A 21,292-nucleotide genomic window follows, 5' to 3' on the forward strand; every position below is an offset into this window, starting at 1 on the left:
TTCCATAATGAATACAAGTTATCAAAACTGAACAGGTGTCCTTGGATAAAGAAAGATGGACTTTTCCTTATTATTCTTTCATAGATAACAGAGACATTATCCAGTATGGTTTTAATTATCTGGATAAGCTATTATAATCCAGAGGATGACTGCACATGCAACAGCAAGCTGGCCCTTACCATCAAAATATTCACATAAAGTTTCTTTACTGAGAATGTGATGGCTGCTTCACCTGAATGTGAAGAAGTCTGATGCCCTGTGTTTGATGACAGTGATGGAAAGAAAAGTAGTCCTTTTTAAAATTTATACAGAATTTTTCACTGATGCAATAATAGTAAAATATCTGGGGAAAAATATAACAGTGAAAATTTTCTTTACCGATATGCCAACTTTATTCATTTCTGCTTGCAAAAGATGAATTATTTATTTGCATGAGGCAATTCATTCTATACAGTTGCAGCAAATACTTGATGTCTCAGGAAAAGTTTTTACTTGATCACAGAAGTATAGGGCTACATTTCTTTCTCCAGATATATAGTTTATTGTTAGTTACAGTCTGAAAGTGCTTCTACAAACACAGCTTTAAGCTGGAGCTACAGACTTCTTTTTTGACCACAAGAGATGAAAAATTACCAAGTCTCTTTGCTGTTTGAATGAGATTTTATGAGTGAGATAGCCATCTAACTATTGATAAGCCTGGGTATCTCATTGCCTCCTGTGAGCTGTCATGACAGATACATATTTTGTATTTCTGCTGCTGCTAAAAGAGTGAACAGAATTGATCAAATGGGCTGGTAGCAGGAACTATTCACTGGAAATCTCAGATATTTCTGGAGGAAGATGGAAATATATGAAAATACATAAGCTGAGTTTCAAAAAAGCCCTCTGTGAGAGATTGCATCCTGAGTTTAGAGATGAAGTGGTCTAAATACCCCAAGAGGCACATTTTCTCCTTTCTGGAAATCAGAAATTATTGGGAATAAAACTCCTCTATTCGGCCTGTTTGTTTTGTTGTGTTTGGGGTTTTTTCTTCCACTGCTGTAAATTTCAGAATGCTCTTCTTCCCATGAGGAGGATTTCTGAGAAGGCACAAGTAAGTGATGGCTGGGTAAGAAATTTCTGGAGTAAAGTGGATTGGATCCCCAAATCCAGTTCTCACAGAAATGAGATCTCAGTTCTGAAGGATATATAACAGGAAAATCAGAGAAGTATGATACTAAATCTTGATTGGTTTGATAACAAAAATTGAGCACCTCTGCTCATACTGGTTGCAATTTCAGACTTTAATTTTCTTTGATGTGGAAGCTTGATTACAAGAACAAACATGGAAGCCCAGTTCAAATAACCATTTACAGTGTACATTAATTCTCCTTTGGAGAAGCTTTGGAAGCTTGTAGGAAATTGCAGGAAATTCTTGTGGCCAGAAAAAGCCCAATTTTCAGAGAACTTTTCTCTGAGACACTTTCTGTAGCATCACATCTCTCAGCCTCTCACTTCTGGCACATGCATTGACAGTCCTGTGGGCTCCACACAGAAGACTTTGAAGTGTTAAAAGAGTCTCTGATATAATGCCACAGCAATTTAATTATTTTCTCCCGTGCTGCCTCAGCTACACTAAGCTTAAGGAAATAGATGGGATTCAAGATTTTAGTTTTAACTTATAAAAATGCAAATGATCTGGAATTAAATTGCTCAGGAACTTGACTCTCCATCATACAGTGATAAGAAGCACTTGAGCTGCAGCTCTTTCCCATGGCACAGAATTCTGCCAGAGTGATGGCTGGACTGGGAGCCTTTCCACCTCACCTCCTCTTCTGATCTCCAAAGAATTGAATGTGCTACAAAGTACTTATCTTCCACTCAACTCTGTTTTCAAGGAGGAACTGACCTGAAGTACAGATCAGATTTTCAGAAAGTCCTTTCTGTTGTACTTCACATTTATATCCATGGAAAGTCCTCCATCTGCCCAGACAGATTTCTAGGACTCCTTTTGCAGGAGAAAAACCAACAAACAAGTACCAGCACATACCTCCTGACCCTTTGGGGCCTTTACTCCACTTTCTTGATCTATTCTGCTTTTGAACAAACAATTTGAAAGACCTCCCATTGGGGATTTTATGCAGGATCTTTAGAGGATTATAGCAGATAAAGAAACACAAGTTTTACTGAAGGTGAGAAACCAGCATGATTACAATTCATTGTCATTCAAGCACATAACAGACAGACTGCCTCTGCATCCTCATCTCTTTTCCCCTGAATGAGGTGTGGAGTTCAAAAGAGAGAAGTTACTGTCTTTGCCTCCCTTGCATATTTCTCACCAGATACACAGGATTATTGGAAGTCTCCCAGTAGCTTTCTTGACATGAGGGACTTGAGCTACTTGTGCATATACATATATGACATTTCTCCCTGATAGTTTATCTGCCTAAATCATCTTAGTTTCCAGATCTTATTGACCCTATCCCCTGTTTACTGTTTCCTCACCATGAGCTGAAGTTTCCCCTTCTCCTTTACCCCCAGAGCCATACAGAATTCTGTGCTTCCTCTGCGTGCCTTGCCCTGATTTGCTTCACCTTCTCTTCAATTTATTTCTGCTGTGTTGTCAAATCTATCTTCATCTACTGTTTCCAGAAAATGCTCCATACTCTGTATGTACATGCACCCTTGGAACTTGCCTGCATTACCAACTTGCAAAACCTATAAGATGCCTGGGCAGAGAGTGGCAGAAATGGAACTGGGAACTGAGGCTCTGTTAACCCATCTCCTCCTGTGATAAAGGCTCTTGAGGCTGTAAAACAAACACACCGAGTCCATGCTTTGGCGTAGGGTGCAATGTGTTTGAAGAAAAAAATAAACACAAGCTTTCCACTCTATATAGCACTTCATAAATATGTGTTTATTTCCTCATCTTTCACCAGTTTTACAGTTTTAACCAGTGCCTCAGTGTTAATGTTTGTCAGAAGCATACAATGGAACTTCAGATAGTTCTATTCTTTAGTTAGGAAATGAAAAAAATTAACTGGCCTTTCCATACGGAACTGCGCCAAATAATAATGAAACTAATTTTTTATAGCATGTTACAGAGTTACCTAAGATTTCAACTTACATTTCTATCTCACTCCATGTACTGTATTTACACAGTTAACTAATTTATTATTTACATTTTTCAAATTCTGTAGTCATAAATCTTTTTATATTGTACATTCTAGTTTAAACTTTTATAACAGAAATTATTTAACACGCATTTCAGACACCGCAATTTAAATATTTCACATGAGTTCTAGGAAATGACTGCCTGGTTTCACTAGTGACATGTCAAGATGTCTCCTTCATAAGAAAATACATATTACAAAGAAATTTTATAATATTCAGAATCTTGAATTTTGAAACAACTAAGTACATAGGATGTAATAATGATAATGCTATTTCCTTTTCTATGCGATATTTTTTTTTTGGAATGACATTTTACCTGAGATGTAAAAACTGTTAAATGTGTGGGCTTTTGATAAAAAATTGAAATTTTACATATATGTTGGCATTCTATTTACGGAGAACTACTTCTATCCTTATAGATATATAAATGTTATTTATATATCTATATCATATTTTCCAAAAAAAGTCTGTATCTACATAAATAAACATTGGTATTATATTAGGAAACTTCCCACTATCCTTAAAAAGCAATGTGCTCAAGTACAATATTCAACTTCTGACACAGACACAATAGTAAATGTGACCTCTAATGGTAATACTTCCTTCCAAGGGAAGTAAGAGGTACCTGTTGAATTTGGAAGACATGACAGACAACTTATGTGGACCCAATGAAGGAAATTTTATATATCCAGTCCCAAAAATGTTATGCAGGAGGATCTGACACAGCAGACAACTTTGGGTCAACTTTCCATGTTACATGTAACTACCTAAATAATGTCTTAATAGAAAAAAGTTAATTATAGAAAACCCTTACACCAGTTAATGCTGTGTTGTCTTCTCTTGTTACAATAATATTCATTTCTATTAACAAATGATTGCAGATACCAAGTTTAAAGCAAATGGTTGTAGATTTCATGTTTCTTTTATTCTGTTATTGGTAGACACTGTTAGGCACAATATGACATTCTTTGTAAACATAAATTTTGATACATTAGACCACGAACTGAAGTTACAGAAAGCAGTACACAGACATGTAAGAAGCACAGATCCACTACACATTCCAGGCACAAATGCAGCCATCTGGGAGGCCTGACCCTGTATCCATCACAACTGAAACACCCAGCTGACACCCAGTGGAAAAGAAATGCATCCTAGTTGCCAAACTAGGTTTTTGAAATAATTCTCTTGTTATCTTCTACCAAAGAGTCCATATACTTTTCAAATAGAGATGGTCTCATAATCACATGGTGGTAAAAACGTATTTTACTTTACTTACCCTGAAACACCTAATTATTACGAAGTCTGTGTGAAGAACTAAGGCCCCTAGAGCAAGTAATGCAACTAATACCTCTCTTCAAAATATGTATCCACATATTTTTAAGAAGTTGAAAATAATCTTTCAATAACAAGTTATAAGAGAAAATCTCTTAAAGGTTTTTTATTTCCCAAACTTAAAAGTGCACTACACTTTCTGTGCAACGCTGTGCAACTCAAGAACCAAACTGAGGAATAGTAAGTCTGAACTTTTAAGTGTATTGCTTATTGCAACTCCCACCCTTCATAACCTGCATGTGTATAGTAGGCACAAATTAACATGAGTTATTTACATCCAACAGAGCAAAATTAGAATTCCTATCAGAAAATATTTCTTGAAAAAAAACAGTGCATGTGAATTATGTAAGTTTTAAGAAATTATTCAGTATCCCATGGTTATATGAAGAAAAATTACTTTTAGTCTATAAATTCATAGAGCATTTTTGTTCTGCTAATGACCCACGAGCAATCTGAGTATACAGTTACTGTTATTGTTGTTGGGAACTAGCTCTCTTCCTCTGAATAATCAGGAAAAAGGTATTAAATTATTTAACAAAAAAGCTTTGGAAAGATATATTAATTTTCCTTTTCTAATCGCTAGAAATGGAGAATAAGGCAACAACTGAGATAAAAATATATCTTGCTTAGTAAACCAAGCTTCTTAATACATTTCTTAAAAGTGAAATTTCATGCTGAAAAATTGCAAGGCCTTAAAAGAGAAACTTTAATTACTTTGACAAGACCATGCCTTCTGTTTAATTCACTATTTTAAAGCACTCCAGAATATATTGAGAGGGACTTATTTCAGTGTAATAGATGAGTCTTGGGCTTTAACTCCTTTTTATGGCTAAAAAGCTTCTATAGCATCCTTCAAGACTGAATAATGTTTAGAAAAATGCCACCAATTTCCATTACTTCCATATTCTTATATTATAGAAGTAATCTAACCTAATTCCATGGAAAAACAACAGATGGTGTGCTAATATCACTGTCTTTTGAGTCACAACCAGACCTCAAAACACAGGCCTTGCTGTCTCATGTGGTCTGTACGAACAAGGAAAAGTTCTTTTTTGCTACTCAAAGTAGATTTTACCAACCAAAACGGGTGGATAATTCATGGCAGGTGACACTGAAGTAATGACAAAGTCATTCCATAAGTAGTTTTAAGTCTAAAGTACAACTGAAAAATTGCTCAACATAAATAAGAGAGACAACTATTCTATTTAGAGAAGGGGGCAAAAAAGAAAAAAATTATAAGACTTCTGAACTCATTTTTCATGCTGAGCAAAAAAATTCACTTTTAAGTTCATTCAGTGCTTGATATCCTGCTTTGTCCACTTCTTTGGTATTCTGTTCTCATTCTGCAAATTCTAACAGAATTTTAATGGTCATCTTACTTCAAATGAAAGAGCAGTGAGCTGAAAGCATAACCAGAACAAGAGATGCCATAATACTGCAGAACACGTCGCTTCTAATGTTTTCTGTCTCTTTATATTCACTTCTTGTAATGATTGGGGGCGTCCGCAAAGGCAAACTTCAGTCTGTAGGCCTCTGCCAGGAGCACACTGATGTCTTCATTTCCCCAGTGTACTGTGGGCAAATTCTGTAAAAATATCAGTAACTCCTAATTGAAAAGAAAAAAAAAAAAAAAAGTAAATATATTTTTCCAAATAGCAGTGTAATAACTATGTATTACTTATACAATGATCATTTATAAGGAACCACTCGTGTAGCACATCTGCATCTCAAACAAACCTGAGATCCAATTAGGTTTAGGGATTTTTTACATAGATACTTGCTATTCAACCTTTCATTTCAGAAACCTGCTATTAATTGTAGTTGAAATAAGGTCATTTGATAGATAATTTTTTTTGAGAAAAATAATCCGTGTTGCTGCCTATCCAAATTACTTTTATGCTCCAGGGCATGAAGTTATACAATTGGATAAATTTTCAAAATTATGGATGATTGCTAAGTCTGGGATTCTCTCACACCAATGCAAAGATAAGCTACTACTCTACTTATACATGAAGAATTTTGAAATAAATTATTATTTCAGTCAGTTGCAGTCAACTCCCACCTCAATTCTTAGCCCAGGTTTCCCATTCCCTGCCAGATTCTGATCCCAAAATATTTTCCTGTGGGTCACCTTTTCCTCTCTCTCATTTTAGGTTTAGTGAAATTCACTTCCAAGAAGCCTAAGCCCAGAAACAGAAGTAGCAAGAAGCTCTCTGGGACAGTGCCTCTATGTTCAGTTCTGATGAACATGCATCAAAATCCACCATGATCCCCAGCAGCACAAAGCCTCAAATCCTCATCTGTAGGCTGAAACCTGCCAGCTCTGACAGGACTCTTTGGAAGCTCCTGACAATTCATGCAAATGACAATTTTTATAAGGCTCCTAATTTGACTAAACTCAGGAAGTTAGTTTGCTCTTTAAAGAAAAAAAAAACTGGTGATTCATTAGGTCAGAAACCCTCAACTGATGCAAAAGTCACCCTAGGCCAAATTTGAAGTTCATGTTTGAAAGTCTCCATAAAGCAGATCACCTGTTTTAATTGTTTTGATAAACTGTGGCAAAACAGCAAAAGAGAAGTTTTGGATGAGTCACAACAAAAATAAATGTGGATTTTTATGACGGGAGGTATAAGGCAATCTTAGGAATAAGTGAAGTTGTTAAGCCTGCTTGTATCTTCTAGGTGCTCTATTTTTGCAGAAAAAATGCAGACAATTTGTGCACATTTGTATACATGCATATGTATTTGTGAGGATGTGTATAAGTATATTTTTGTGTGAGTACATCTGTTCAGGTTTATTCTAAAGATCAGAAATAAGTAAATGGGAATGCAATTAAAACCATAGCCATTATCTTGTTATAAATCAAAATCCTGCAGTAGCATGTATAAGTACCCAGGGAAATTATTCTTCTTCATAAGAGTGCTATTTTCCTTGCTTCTCCCTTCTCTGCACCTTCTTTCACAGAAGATGGCTGTAGAAGCCCTTAGCAAGGATTCACTGATTTTAAGAAAAGCCAGGAGCAGAAATTAACATTAAATTATTTCTTTGTGTTTGTGAGAAAATTATTTTGACTTCATCCATTTCACAGTCTTGCTATACTGGTTCTTGTAATATGAAAAGAGAAAGGATAGAAGTTGAGCAGTACTGTATATTTAATTATGAATAATAAGTAGTAATACAGCAGAGTTAGCATGAGAATGTCTCTATTACACTTGAGGGAACATATTTCTAATAAAGTATTGTACAATTGTCAAAATCCCACTCTTCTAAAAAAATTTCTATGTACTTATTTGACAGTTATGTTGATAACTGTAATTAATAAATTAGCAGTGGAGTGTAGGAAGGTTGTTTGGAGGGATCATAAATGCCTTCCTCCATGAAAGTTCTTTTCCCCTTATACAAAACTAACTTTCAAGCAGCCCTAAGACACAGCAATTAATTCAGTGAGCTTTGAGAAATTACCTCTTTTACTCATTGCAGTCTCCAGACTTTTCTGGGTCAGACTACTGGTGCAAATGATTCACATTGCTGGAGCAGTGCTTTGGGTTTCTTTTGGGCTTTGGAACATCCAAAGATTATAGCTTCCACATCCATGCTATAAGAAATTTAACATATAGCTCAAATCTGAAATAGGACTGTTAGTGCTGAACTAGTTTAATACTTCTACCATTAACTTCAAATTTGATAATAGTTTTCATCTGAATTAAATATATAAATAAATGTAATGCATTTACTGTCTCCAAGTTCACTTCTGCTTGAGTGGGCATTTTGCCACTGCTACCAGGGGAGAAGACCAGAGTCTAAGCCTGATACTGACTAGTGAATATGTGTTATAAATCCATGGAAAGTCACTGGCCAAAGACATACTACTTGTATGGCCATCTAAAGATAAGGCTGATCTTCCTGTGATCTATTACAGAGCTTCAAAACTTGCTCAGATAGAAATAAAGCTTAGATCTTTTTAAAAATAAAGTAGAAGCTGGCAAAAACCTCATTAAGGAAAATGTTATTTTCTTTAAATAAGAAAATTTTATTTTTCTTTGACTGTTAAAGAAAATCATGCTGCCTTTATTGCTGCATATGAAGCATTCTTTGGAAATAAGAAAACTACTATAGAGAAGCTATCAAAAACCCCCAAAGTCTTTGTATTTGAAAAATTGTACAAACACACTACTTAATATTTAAAAGATCACATGACAAGTTTGTCCAAAACCACTCAATTCAGCATTTTACAGTTAAAAAACAAACAAAAAAAAAAAGAGCAAGAATTACTACAAGTGACCCCAGCTCACTAATTTATTTTTAATTATCATTATTTATTTTGCCAACAGATAAACAGGATCTCCTAAGCAGCTTGTACAAATAAGGCATGCATACTAACTTCTTAGATTCATTTTCCTATCCACAACAGTATTAAAATATAAGGCACTCTTTGAAACATGATGACTCATAATGTGAATTAACATTTACCATTTAAAACTTGTAGATGATAAATTGCCTAGTCTATTTCAGACAAAAACTGAGTCTAAAAATCAATCTTTGTAAAATATTCCTGGAAGAAGTTTTGTTTTCTGCTTAATTTAAATGATATTGTGATGACACCTGGCTGAAGAATCAGCAGGCAGCCAATAGATCATCATCATCAGAGCTGGGATTTCTAAAATCCCAGGCCAATGTTTGTTTATATTTTGGCTTTACCAACATAAAATATGCTCCAAATTATGTCCTTTGAACTTAGCAAACAGAGTGCCCTGGTTTCCTGGACTCTCACTGAGAGGAGCAGCTATATTAATCCCTTGAACTGGGGCCCATCTGCACGGCCCAGCCTGCCAGCACAGCTTCATCTCTACTTGTGCTGTCTGCCCTCTCATGCCACACCAGGGAAGGGCATCTCCATCCTCCCTCCCTCCTTGCCAGCCAAGCAGGGGAGGATCAAGGTACCACTTGTATTTGCTCCTGCCCCTCATCAAGCACAAACAGTGAAGAGATTTTAGTCACAGTGTCACTCCCATAGTTGGGGGCAGCTGATGTTACCCAGGAGAGTGAGAGGAAACTGGCATTTGTTAGCAGGGAGAGGAGAAGGCTAAGGCAGGGTCTGAGAGCAGTTCCACACAGAGGGGGTTGGAAAGAAGAAAAAAGGTGCCAAGAGGCAATAGTAACAAGCTGAAGCTAACTTGTCACACGAAAACAATCCTTTGCAACGAGGGTGCTTGAGCAGCTTGCCAGGGAAACTGTAAATCTGTCCACTGGGATTTTCACAGCTCGCCTGGCACACCCCTGAACAGGCTGCTCAAGCTCCAATGCTAGCCTGCCTTGCAGCAGCAACTTGCACTATGGACCTAACTTCCACAGTGAAATTTTCCAGCCTTTCATTTTTTAAAGGACCTGGGCTTAAATAGAAAATAAAACCCAAAGTGCAAAAAAAAAAAAAAAAAAAAAAAAAAAAAAAAAAAGACAACAACAAAAACAAAACAAAACTAAACAAAAAACCAACCAACCAAACAAAAAAGCTAAACATTTACCCCTTTGGATCATTTCAAGAAACAATAAAGGTATGCTTCCTGACAAGTAGAATTGTGTTTTTTTCATTTGTAACTAAAGGATATAGGGGCCTGGTGCAGTAGAGTTGCTGGATCAGACTATGAATAGATTAAAAACCTATAAATCAAACTGACTTTTAAGAATGGCAAAAGATCTGAATGTAAACTATATACTAGCTTTTGTAAGGGATTTTTGCTTTACAGAGATGTATTTAACTCACAATTCTAAAATAATTCTTTAGTACATTTGAAATTCAACATTTTTTGTTACCAAAAATGTTGAATTTATAGAATTTCACTCATCATATTTCCACAACTTTAACTACATTTGGATTTACACCACACTTTACCCATGTGTGTTTGTAAAATATGCTACAACACCTTATATATAGCATGTCCAACTATGCTACTATATATAAAGTATTTTTAAACACTTAGAAGTTGCTATATAGAGTGCAGTTTTAAAGTGAATGTACTTTCAAAATCTAATTTTTCTCAGATAATTAACATGTATTCTAGAACTACTGCCTTCACCTTGTAGTCAAGACAAGACAGTAGGAAACATGCTGGAAGTGCTGTGGTACAAAAGCCCCTCTAGATGTATGAAGAGTAAAAGTATGAGGTCTATGTTTTACACACCACAACAGCAAGAGCAATACTCTTACTGTTAAGCAATGGCTGTTGTCAGACACAAAATTATTCTTGAGGGAAAAAAATGTTATCCCAGAAGATCCAATACAAGTAGCTAAAATAAAATACCAGACTACCAGATAGACAGCTCAAAAAAGGTGATTTCCAAAGCCTTTATTCCTCAGTTTCCTCTAAAACCAAAAAGGTCAAGGTCTGCTCCTTGTAGACTAAATCAAAACTGAATATTAATAAAACCTCACAAAATATATTTAGAGTAATTATTACAAAGTTATCAGACTCTTTCTCCTCATTGAGATTTTAACCCAGTAAAACCTCAGCACATTAAAACAATTTTTAAAAAACCCAAACCCAGAGCAAAGAAAGCAAATTTTATCGTGTTTTGGAATCTGGTTCATTACCAAATCTCCTTACAGTATGATGTCTGCTATAATTGATGTCTGCTATAATCCTGTTAGAAATACAATTTTTAGCAGAAGATTGGCCATTAATACTGGTTATTTGGCAATGGCTACCTGTAGTTATTATGCTATTTACTATCACCCCTACTTTGACTCCATATGTGGATCTTGAAGGAAGGAACATAAAAAGAGAGAGAACCAGTAACAGAAAACATGTTGAAAGCTTACAAAACATAAAAATGTTATTTTAATGAGTCGAACACTAAGGTATCTTTGGTGCTAATAAAAGCAGTATATTTAATTTGAAAATACAGAGTTTTTGTCTGTGTGAATTATTGACAAAGTTCAATTGCAAGGTTGTTTTGTTATTTTGTTTTTTTTAAGAGAAGAAACAGGACATAAAAACCATTAATAGTGTTTCCATTTAGATAATATAAAATGGCAGTAACTAAAGTTAAAATCAAACTTGAACATAGTGAGGACATTAACAGAGTTAGCTTTTAGTGTCAAAACTGAGAACCCATCTATTAATTTAACAAATAAAGGCATGCCTAAAATGCAGTACTTATCTATGAGAGATGTGAATCCTTCCTGCTGTTAACTGCAATGTAATTACAGTCTGAGCACTCCTGGTCTACCACACCTCTATTTTATACTGATAGGCAGAACCTACAATCTTACTATACTTTATGATCATAAACTTTACAATATTATACTTGAGGACTGTATACAAGTAACTTAAAGGTAAATTAAATTTATATATAATCTTCAATGATTTGATAAGAAAATGCTAACAACTATAATTTTAATAGGAGCTGAATGTAGTACACATTATGAACACATATAAAACACTGCAAAATTTATGCTGGCAATTTGATGAAATGGCCCCTTTATTTGTACTTTCCAAAGCTGTACTCTAAATCCCAGAATACAGCACCTACTTTTAAAGAACTAATGAAGTAAAATCCTACTAAAAATTTATTTAGAGTAATTATTGAGACAAGCAAAGGAGGAAACCAATTATTGCCAGGGGAAAAAAAAAAAGGCTCATTTATCTTTTTAGATAATAGAAAAGAGAAATAAACCTCGTGCATGCATTAAAAGAAATCTAAATTTTTTTATGGTTTTATAGGAAATTGCATAATGTTGGACTAGAGATAGAGCTGGATGATTCATACATTTGTTTGCAACCAGATGTAACCACTGTACAGGCAAAAAAAAAAACCCTTAATATAGGGATTATTTAACTCCTGTTTCCTTTACAACATTCTTTTTCACTTGATTGCATTTGGGATTGTCAAGGGTGAAAGGAAAGGATGGCTGGTGCCAAGTGGGCAACCCCTCTGTGGCCTCAGTCCCCTTCCCTGCACTGTGGAGCAGACAGCCAGATGTGCCAGAGCTGCAGTGCCTCACAGCCTGTAAGAGCTGCAGTAGCCAGGCTGGCAGGGTGCTGGGCCATGGTAACCTCTAATCCCCTTCCCAGCTATTTAGGATGAAGGATACCTGCTGCTTTGGGACTCAGCCAAGCTCAGTGCAAATCCTCCCCAGCAGCCTGCTATCAAAGCAGTAACTGCAGTGCCTGGTGACATGAAAGCACAGGTCCAGCACACTCTGCAGAGCCTGGATGACCTTGTTCAGCTGCCTCAGTGCCACCTTTCCCTTCTCTCTGCCCCTTGCTGTTGATATGATAGTGCACCAAATGAATACAGCTCTAGCTCTGAGACAAGTTCTCTTTTCTTTCTTGAGTACTGTTTCTTACAATATGCTCAGCAATATTCCCTATGCTGCTGCCACTTCTTCCTTCTCCAGATGTCCTAACCTGCTACACAAGAGTTGCAAATGATGAGCTCTATTCCTGGAGTGCTGTGCCTCTTACTAATTACCTGTGTCTTGGAGCCAGAGAAAACATTTCTTTCCTGTTGGGCCCAGCTGGAATTGAGAATACCAAGATTTCAAAATCTAATATTAAAGAGATATTAGGAATGGGTCACCTACTGCAGCTTAAGAAATATTTGCTGCAGATATGGGTAAAGAGGCATAAGTGGACCTGGATCCTTCAGTGGTACAGCTGAGTGCCTGTGCTGTTCCTGAGCATGGAAAGCACACAGCCCCAATGGCTGAGGTAGCACAGCACAGCCCCTTTTGGATCCTGGATGCAAAATGCCTTCCTGGTTCCTGTAACTTCAAAGACTATGGATGAACCAAAACTTTGATAAGCACAAGATGGGGCAACACTGATTTATCTGTTCTAAGTGGTAGGAGCATTGAAGCCTGCACTCAACACAGTCTGAAAGATTTGAGAGACATATTCTTGGCCACTCATAAATCAGTGTCACTCAAAAACTTCCTCCTGGAATGTGAATGTTTAGAGGAAAAAAACAAGAATCAAAAAACCCTGACTCAAATATTTGCTGAAATACTGTAATATTGAACTTCCTAAATTCAATGCTAAATTTGATCTTTTCTTGTACATTCCTTTATTTTGCATTACTTACATTATGCTCCTAGAATTCCTTGAAATTAGCATGAATTCTTTCAGTCTTATACATCTTAATTTTGACCTTTTTTTCAAACACCATGTCAATCAACAGACTATAGCACACAGAACTCCGAACAGTAGGAATAAATTTTTTCTCTACAAAACAAAATTATATTCAGAATTCCAACTAGACTTGCTGCATCTTAAAGTGAATACTTTTTAAAAACCTAAATATTTTAAAGTTTAATTTCTTCTGCTAACAGCTTACATTTGGCACCTCAAGGTTCTCAACAAGGATATCTTATCCTTTGATTCAAATATATATTTTAATTCTTCATTTCAAATGATCAATCTGCCATTAATCTTATGAAAATATAAAGAAGTATGCTATTCTTATAATTAATTTCATATTCCTAATAAGAATTTCACGGAAATACACCTTAACATCCTGAAAATGGAAGCTTATGGAAAGTTAATGGTTTTATCATTTCTCTTTCATGTTTTCCTTTTCATGACTACTGAAATAGATTCCAGGACTCAGCACACTAAACTAGCAATTAAAGTCCTGTTTCATCTGGTATGGATCTCTTACACAAGTCATTAGCAACCTTAATCACTAATCATAAAATATGTGGTTCTAAAGGACTCTGTCTGAGAGGCTGTGCTTAGCTTCAGCTCACTTAGCTGAAGAGATTTACATCTTCAAATCCAAGAGTATTGGTTTGAAAGTACATTAAAGGACCACATCTCAGCTGCTATTATAGGTAGTCTTATTACCTTGGTCCCAAAAAAAAACCAAACCCACAAGTAATCTCCATCCCTAAGACAAGAATCAAATTTGAATGCTACATCTTTTTCTCAGCTGAACTTACTATCCACACATTATCATCTCAAGCTTGTGAGACAAGGCTAAGGAGCTAGAATCAAAGCAGGCATTGCCACATGAAGGATTTAAAACCTAAAGGATTTAAAACCTAAAGGATTTAAGGTCCCTTCCATCCCAAAACATTCCATGATTCTGTGATACTCAAACACTAATTTAAATTCAAACTTTAATTGGACAGCCAAACAAAAACAGTCCTAGTTTTTTTTCTCACATTTAAACTAGAGAAAACAGAACTTCTATTTTATATATCTCATATGGAAATTGAGTGTCTCAGGAAGCTTCACACTTGTATCCAGGAAATAGAGCTGACAGTTCCAATTGCTAGAGCTCAGAACAGAACAGTCCTGAACCCCTCTGATTATAATTTTTGCCATATTGTTTTATGAAATACTGTTATATTGATGGTATTTGAAGATATGTTTACTTCTTATGTACCAAAATACAAATCATAACAAATAAATAATGAAAAGCCCAACTATGTAATTTATCACTAGTTCCATCCAAAACACAACAAATAAAGGAGAACAGATGCAAATATGCAGAATATAAAAAGTCATGGAGATCAGTGGTCATTCTATACAGAGAAAATCCAAAGACAATCCCTCCAAACACAGAATGTATTGTACCAATTAAGCCTGCAGCAATTATGGCAGAATTTAATTTCTGAAATGACTTACCAATAAGTTACTACATTCTATTTTTTTCTGTAGTCAAGCAAGATCAAAATATTTCTATAGCAGATTCCAAGAGAAAATTTACAATTCTACCTTGCCATGAAGTCCATATGCTAACCACTCTTCTTGATTTGGTTTTCCTGACCATAATTTGGCAATGCATTTTAAGTGGGACAATTCTACAGCTACAAATTCACACATATTTCATTTCCTTATCTACAATGACTTCGATTTTAACACTGTAGTATGTATAGCTAAAAGCTCAGCAAAAATAAAGGAAAGCAAATCATAAAATACCAACTGAATATAATGAAGCTCAGGAGAAAAGTGTATAAAAATGGTATGTATTTCTAAACTAAAGTAATTATTATGTTTTGACAAAATGCTGTCAATTGCTCTGAGAAAAATCTCATCTTGTTTTAGAGAATTTTTAGAGAAAACATATATTAAGGATTACTGACGCAAAATTACCTGTTTTCTAGAACTTAAGTAGTATTGCCTGAGATATATAACTTTTACATCCAATAAATATGTCACAGTGCAGAGCCTACTTAAACTAGTATATTCTTATAAGTAAAACAAGCAGTCCTAAGCACAGCTCAAACGGAATATTGTCAGTATCCTAGGGGACATAGGGCTGAAAGGCCAGTTCCATTTCATTGCTCAATCACCACCAAATGAAGCCACATTTTGGTGTTTTGTTCTGAATAACAATCATTCCCTACTTGCCATGACAAAGCCCATAAAGCATTTGTGCACCTCTAAGAGACTTAAGATCAGCAGTACAGAGAACCAATGAATTGGCAGTGGAAAAGACCTTCATGAAGATATCACTTTTAAAGGAAACAATTTGCCCCATCTGATAACTGAAAATTTCCCAGTTAACTTGAGAAGACTCACAAAAATCAATAAGAAGTAATCTGAAAATCCCTTCAGCTCTGAGGAAAATGCCACTGTTCAAATTAAGAAATCAATTAAGCTTCCCTGGTGAGCATAGCACGCAGGCACAAGAACACAAGACAAGGGATCACCCAAGCTGCACAGGTTTTCCCAATGTACAAATCACAAAAACATCCCCACAAATTTCTATCATTCCTTGATGCCTTAAGAAAAAAAAATATATGAATGCTTCAATCAGAGAGAAAGTCCAAAAGTGCATCCACAGGCAATAGACTGAAGAATCAATTCAAATTCACACAATGTAATCCAGTTGTACTATAAGCTAAATAATTAAAATATCCTAAACCAATAAATACCATATGAGAAACAGGATTAATAACTGAGACTGTGCTCAAGACACCTTCAGTTCGTTTGGGGGCAAGAAAAGCCCCCAAACAAACCAGGATGATTCTTCCTGTACCACACAATAACATAAATTTATCAAGCTTTGTTAGAAAAATATATGCTGCTCCTTATGTCCTGATATTTCACAGACAAGATGCTTCACTTTATCTAATGGTTTATAAATCAAAGTGAAATAATTTATATACTTTTGATCTTTCACCAAAGTTACATTATGACTTAAATCTTTACCCCCTTTATAAAGCAATCCAAAGGCATTCTAGAAGATGATCATATTCTCTATCAAGGTTTGCTTCAGAAGGTTAAACAAACAACATTCTTCTAACACTCTGCTAAGGTCAGTTCTTCATTTCCCAGTCTACTGTTGTTAAACATAACTAAAGAAATTACATGAAACCCAAATAAATAATTCTCATTCAAGTGCCAGAGAAATGCAAATTTTAAAAACAAAGTATATATTACTGGAACCACGGAAAAATAATAACTCTAAATGGAGTACTTGGAAGCCCCAAGGTACATACAAATATCCTAAGGCCCTGGACTTCTAAGACAATTAAAATACTATCACACTTTCTTTATATAATATTTAACTGCCTTTCTTACACATCACTATATTGATAAAAATAGATATCTACAAACCAACCTTGGCCAGCCAGAATTTGAGATTAAATTTCTATATAAGATGATAAATGCCTCAAGTTTCATCAAAAATATGTGTTTGTCAACCAAAAGCTGAATGAAGGGCTCCAATGCAAAACCAGTACATATCTTTATTTATCTACAAAAGAACAGCCTCCAGACAAACATGAGAGAACTGAATAATGTCTTTTCAGTACAGTGGGTGACAATGGGCTAGCTTAATCTTTTCAGACTGCTCATTTTTAAGATTTCAAAGATGAAAGTAGTAAAAGCTCTGAGGCCATGACTACCTCTTCTTGGTAATCCTGGTCCATAAACATAAGGAAATAAACAAGCTTACACTCAAACTTTAAAAGAAGCTGCCCACTGAAAGCAGTGGCCTCTGTCATGGTATCAATACCCAAAGAGCAGTTTGGCCAATGAACACTCTGAAAACCACCAATAGCACAGAAGCTCTAGAATGGTCATCAAAGATCAAATAGGTTGAGGTCGTTAATTTCCCTCTATGTAAGGAGAAATATTACTAAAACCAGAGAGAATCAAAATGGAGAGAAAAATGCTGTTTTCATAATAGTTATTTCAGCATATGACAACTAGATTTACATAAACTGAATATGAGTAATATTTTGCTGTACTTCTCCCAGGTGTTGGGTTCTTACACCCACTTGGTTTCATAAAAATTCCAATTACACTAAGAAGAAGGTTGTAGCCTTCAGAGATTCAAAGAAAAGCCTCGAAAAAATCTATCTGAAATGGTTATCCAAAGAATCAAAACCACACATAAACCAAATAGGTTTTAAGGACAACATTATACCTAAATTCATTTTCTCTGGATAACTGGATTTGTGACAACATTATTTCTTTTACAAAACCATACCTTGTGAATAAAATGTCATTTTGTTTAAATAAATAAACATGACCAAAAAGCGTTTCAGGGTCTGGCAAAAAACCATACTAACAGCTCTAATGGATAAACATGTCAGTGATGCACTCTGTAGAAGAACGTGTTTGATGGGCTGGTCACCGAAGGTAACGCATCTCTCGTCTGTTTCTGCTTCTTTAGCAGGCAGATGAGAGGAGGAATTCCTGCATTTATCACAATAATCTCCTAGAAAGGACACCATAGCACAGCTCGGAAGATGTGACCTTTTCTCACAGAAGAGAATAAAGATGTCAACTACACGAAATATAACTTTCAGAGGAATATTGCTGCTGGCAATTTCGGGTTGCTTTAACAGCCTTGCCTGCGAGCTGGCACTGCCATAGCACTTCTGTGCCGTGCTCTGCCATCATTTCTCAGAGGTGGCAATATTTAAGAAAGGATGGGGTAGAGAACAACAGCTATTAAGGATTTCAGATGCCCCTTTTTAACCTGCTGACCTATGGGGATCAGCGTCTGAAACTAAGCAAGAAGGGTGAGAATTGCAAGGAAAAAAATTAACACGAAGCTTTAGTGACTCAGCTGCTGAGGACTGGATGGAGCCATTGCTATTCATTCAGCTAACACCAAGCAAATGCTACTGTGAAGAAAACAAATTAAGATGGGATAAATGAGAGCTCTTTGTATATTTGAAAAGGGATGTCTAATGCAAAAAACACTACAGAGAGCAAACAAGTTGTGCAAAGGTTTTACTCTTTAAAGCAGCTGAAAGATCTAACCAGGAGGCTATGATAGTAACAGTAAATCTGCCATAATGACATTTCTGGAAAAAATCTAATTCTGATTTGTTTATGAGGATGACAAAACTATAAGCATTTCAATTCTTCTCATTTTTACTGTCTTGTAGTAGCAAAGAGACAATTTTGTTGTAAGACAGCAAAATCTACATGCACTAGCATTTAGGAAACCATAGGAGAGAACAGAAAATTGAAAGAAAGAAAATTAATCCTCCTCCATCTTCTTGTCTCAAAGAAAGGCATATGTCACTTCATCCTATTACTAAGCTCATACTCCAAAAACTTCTGGTTTCTCTTTGTTCTCTTATCAGTAGTTTTGATTGAGTTTGGTTGTCAAGCGTACAGGCTCCTGTGATTTTAGTCTTCTCCAGGGTTACACACTGATAAGGCCAATAATTGACATTGTTATGCAGCAGGTTCTGCTGAACAAATAAACATAGAAAGAAAACAGTTTTCTTTGTAGAGAGATGTCTCCAGTGACAGCTGTGAATTACTAACTAAATGGAAGTCCTGCCAGTGCATTTAGTTTAGCAGGTCACTTAAATTGCTCAGGATGAACAGGAGTCCTTCCTTTGTTCAAGAAAAACCCTTTTTATATTGAAATGGAGAAAATGCAGCGATCCCTTTGTGATATTTACTGAAAATAAATTTTAAAAAATTGATTGGTGAGAGAAATATAGGGTACAGGCATCAGAAAGTGCTTTTTCTAGAAACTTACAGGACAGTAAAATCAGGTTTTCATTCTGTGGAAGATTTGATTTAAAACTTGGACAGTAACAGAAGCACTCTGAAGTAGAAGCCATAAAGCAAAGCTTACTGGAAATCCCTTCAGATTATACACACCTAGCATCACATCTTTCCTTTCATGTAGCAGGAACTGGACCAAACACAACTCTTGCCAACATGTGCAGATGAAGGGGACCCCAGTTCTGTATCCCAGCCTCCAAACCACACTGCTCAATCCCTAAAGAGTTTAGTCCCAGCATCCTTAGAGGCATAGAGGTCTGAACAGTCTGAACAGAAAATATACATCTATTTCTTTTTACTTCATGTAGCCTTCCAGGACAAGGAAGGACACAACTTAGAGGCAGAACTTTATCAACTTGCTTCTAGAGTTCAGTAATGTTATTGGATACAGTGACAAAAAATAAAAACAATAAGGAAAAAACAGTGATTACTCAACAATTATTGAACCTGTTTTTGTCCAAAGTAGTGCTTTTCCTCTGCAACTAGGCTTTACAGAGAATCACAGTTTTAGACATATTTACCACTGCAATGTGGTTCTTACACTGTGTGCTCTCAGTTGGTAAGGATAACTAAAAATTACTGGAGTCCAAAATGCTTAGAAGGCTATTTGTAGACAAAAACATTATACATGTTTTAGAAATGGTGACTGACAATTCAAAATTATATTTTAAGGCCAGTTCATTATCTAACTGTTTCAACAACTGTGAGAGCTTCAGATGCTTTTTGTACCGCCACACACTAGCAACCATGTATGTCAGTGGGAGTATTACGTGGCAGGTACACAACATAAATTTGGGGCTGGTTCCAGGAGTCATAGATGATGCTGCCAGAGAAGATCATCACTTATCCTGGTCTGACCTCCTGTGTGGATAACAGGAACTAAACCTAAACATATGCTTAGGGTTTTTTTTTTTAAATTTTGGGAAAAACACCAATTTGAAATCTTTAAGAGCTACAGAAATTCATTATCAGTTAATGTCTCAGGTTTTTTTCCATATAAATTTTCTCATATATGAATCAATTCACCTATTGGTTTTCTTTTTGACAAATTAAGTATGTCAAATACTTCAGTCATGCTCTCTGAGCCCTCTCTATGTCTTTGACCTAAGACATCAGAACTGGATGGAATATTGACAAAGAAAGAAAACCACCAAAAGGCAAAACAAGGTCTTAGGTTCATTAATTCAAGGATCCAATCACTCCCATGTGCCACAGCATCATTCTGGGAGCTCATTAGGAGATGTAGGCATCACCCACCCTTTTGAAGCTACATGTCATAGGGTACAGTCTCACACTCTAGAGGTATGACCTATTCTAATTTACTATATTTGCAATTTTTTTTCACTTGACTATATCAAAATACAGCTCACCTGAAGAGTTCAACTGAACAAGTGATTCAAGATTTGTTTATGTAACTGCTCTGCTCTTCTCACTTTGTCAGAATGGTAAATCTGTGTCATCTGCAGATTTCTATTATCAGCTATTTTGTTAGTGAAAATGCTGAACAGCCTCATACTGACTCCCACTAAAAAAGCCTCCTCTTGTAGATGATTAACAAAAAAAAGTATTTAGGACATTGTATTATATTTTTGTTGATACTGTTAAATGCTACTTAAGTGTACAGAATGAAGTAGACCACATTAAATTATTCTATTGCACTTTTGCATCCACCAATGTGGATTCACTTTTCAGAATTAAAGAGAGAACTGAAGCTGTTAAGAATGACACGGGGGAAAAAGTGTTTCATTTTTTAATGAAAAAATTAACTGATTAACTGATAGCAAGAAAACTGGCTAATACTAATAAATAATAAT

General features: G+C 35.6%; 1 protein-coding gene across 2 annotated transcripts in view; it reads right to left on the reverse strand.

Moving 5' to 3' along the window:
• Window positions 1-2,875: 2,875 nt before the first annotated feature.
• TBC1D22A (TBC1 domain family member 22A) overlaps window positions 2,876-21,292 on the reverse strand; it is a 140,596-nt gene continuing 122,179 nt past the window's right edge. Inside the window, exon 13 of one of the 2 annotated variants that reach the window (XM_059847286.1) lies at window positions 2,876-6,091. In XM_059847286.1, coding sequence (XP_059703269.1) covers window positions 5,963-6,091 — 129 coding nt within the window. In that variant the 3' untranslated portion in view covers window positions 2,876-5,962. Of the gene's footprint in view, window positions 6,092-7,990; window positions 8,081-21,292 lie in introns of those variants that run through there. The other variant, XM_059847287.1, reaches the window with a different exon arrangement.

Source organism: Haemorhous mexicanus, chromosome 5, assembly GCF_027477595.1.
Source record: "Haemorhous mexicanus isolate bHaeMex1 chromosome 5, bHaeMex1.pri, whole genome shotgun sequence".
Classification (NCBI taxonomy): domain Eukaryota; kingdom Metazoa; phylum Chordata; class Aves; order Passeriformes; family Fringillidae; genus Haemorhous; species Haemorhous mexicanus.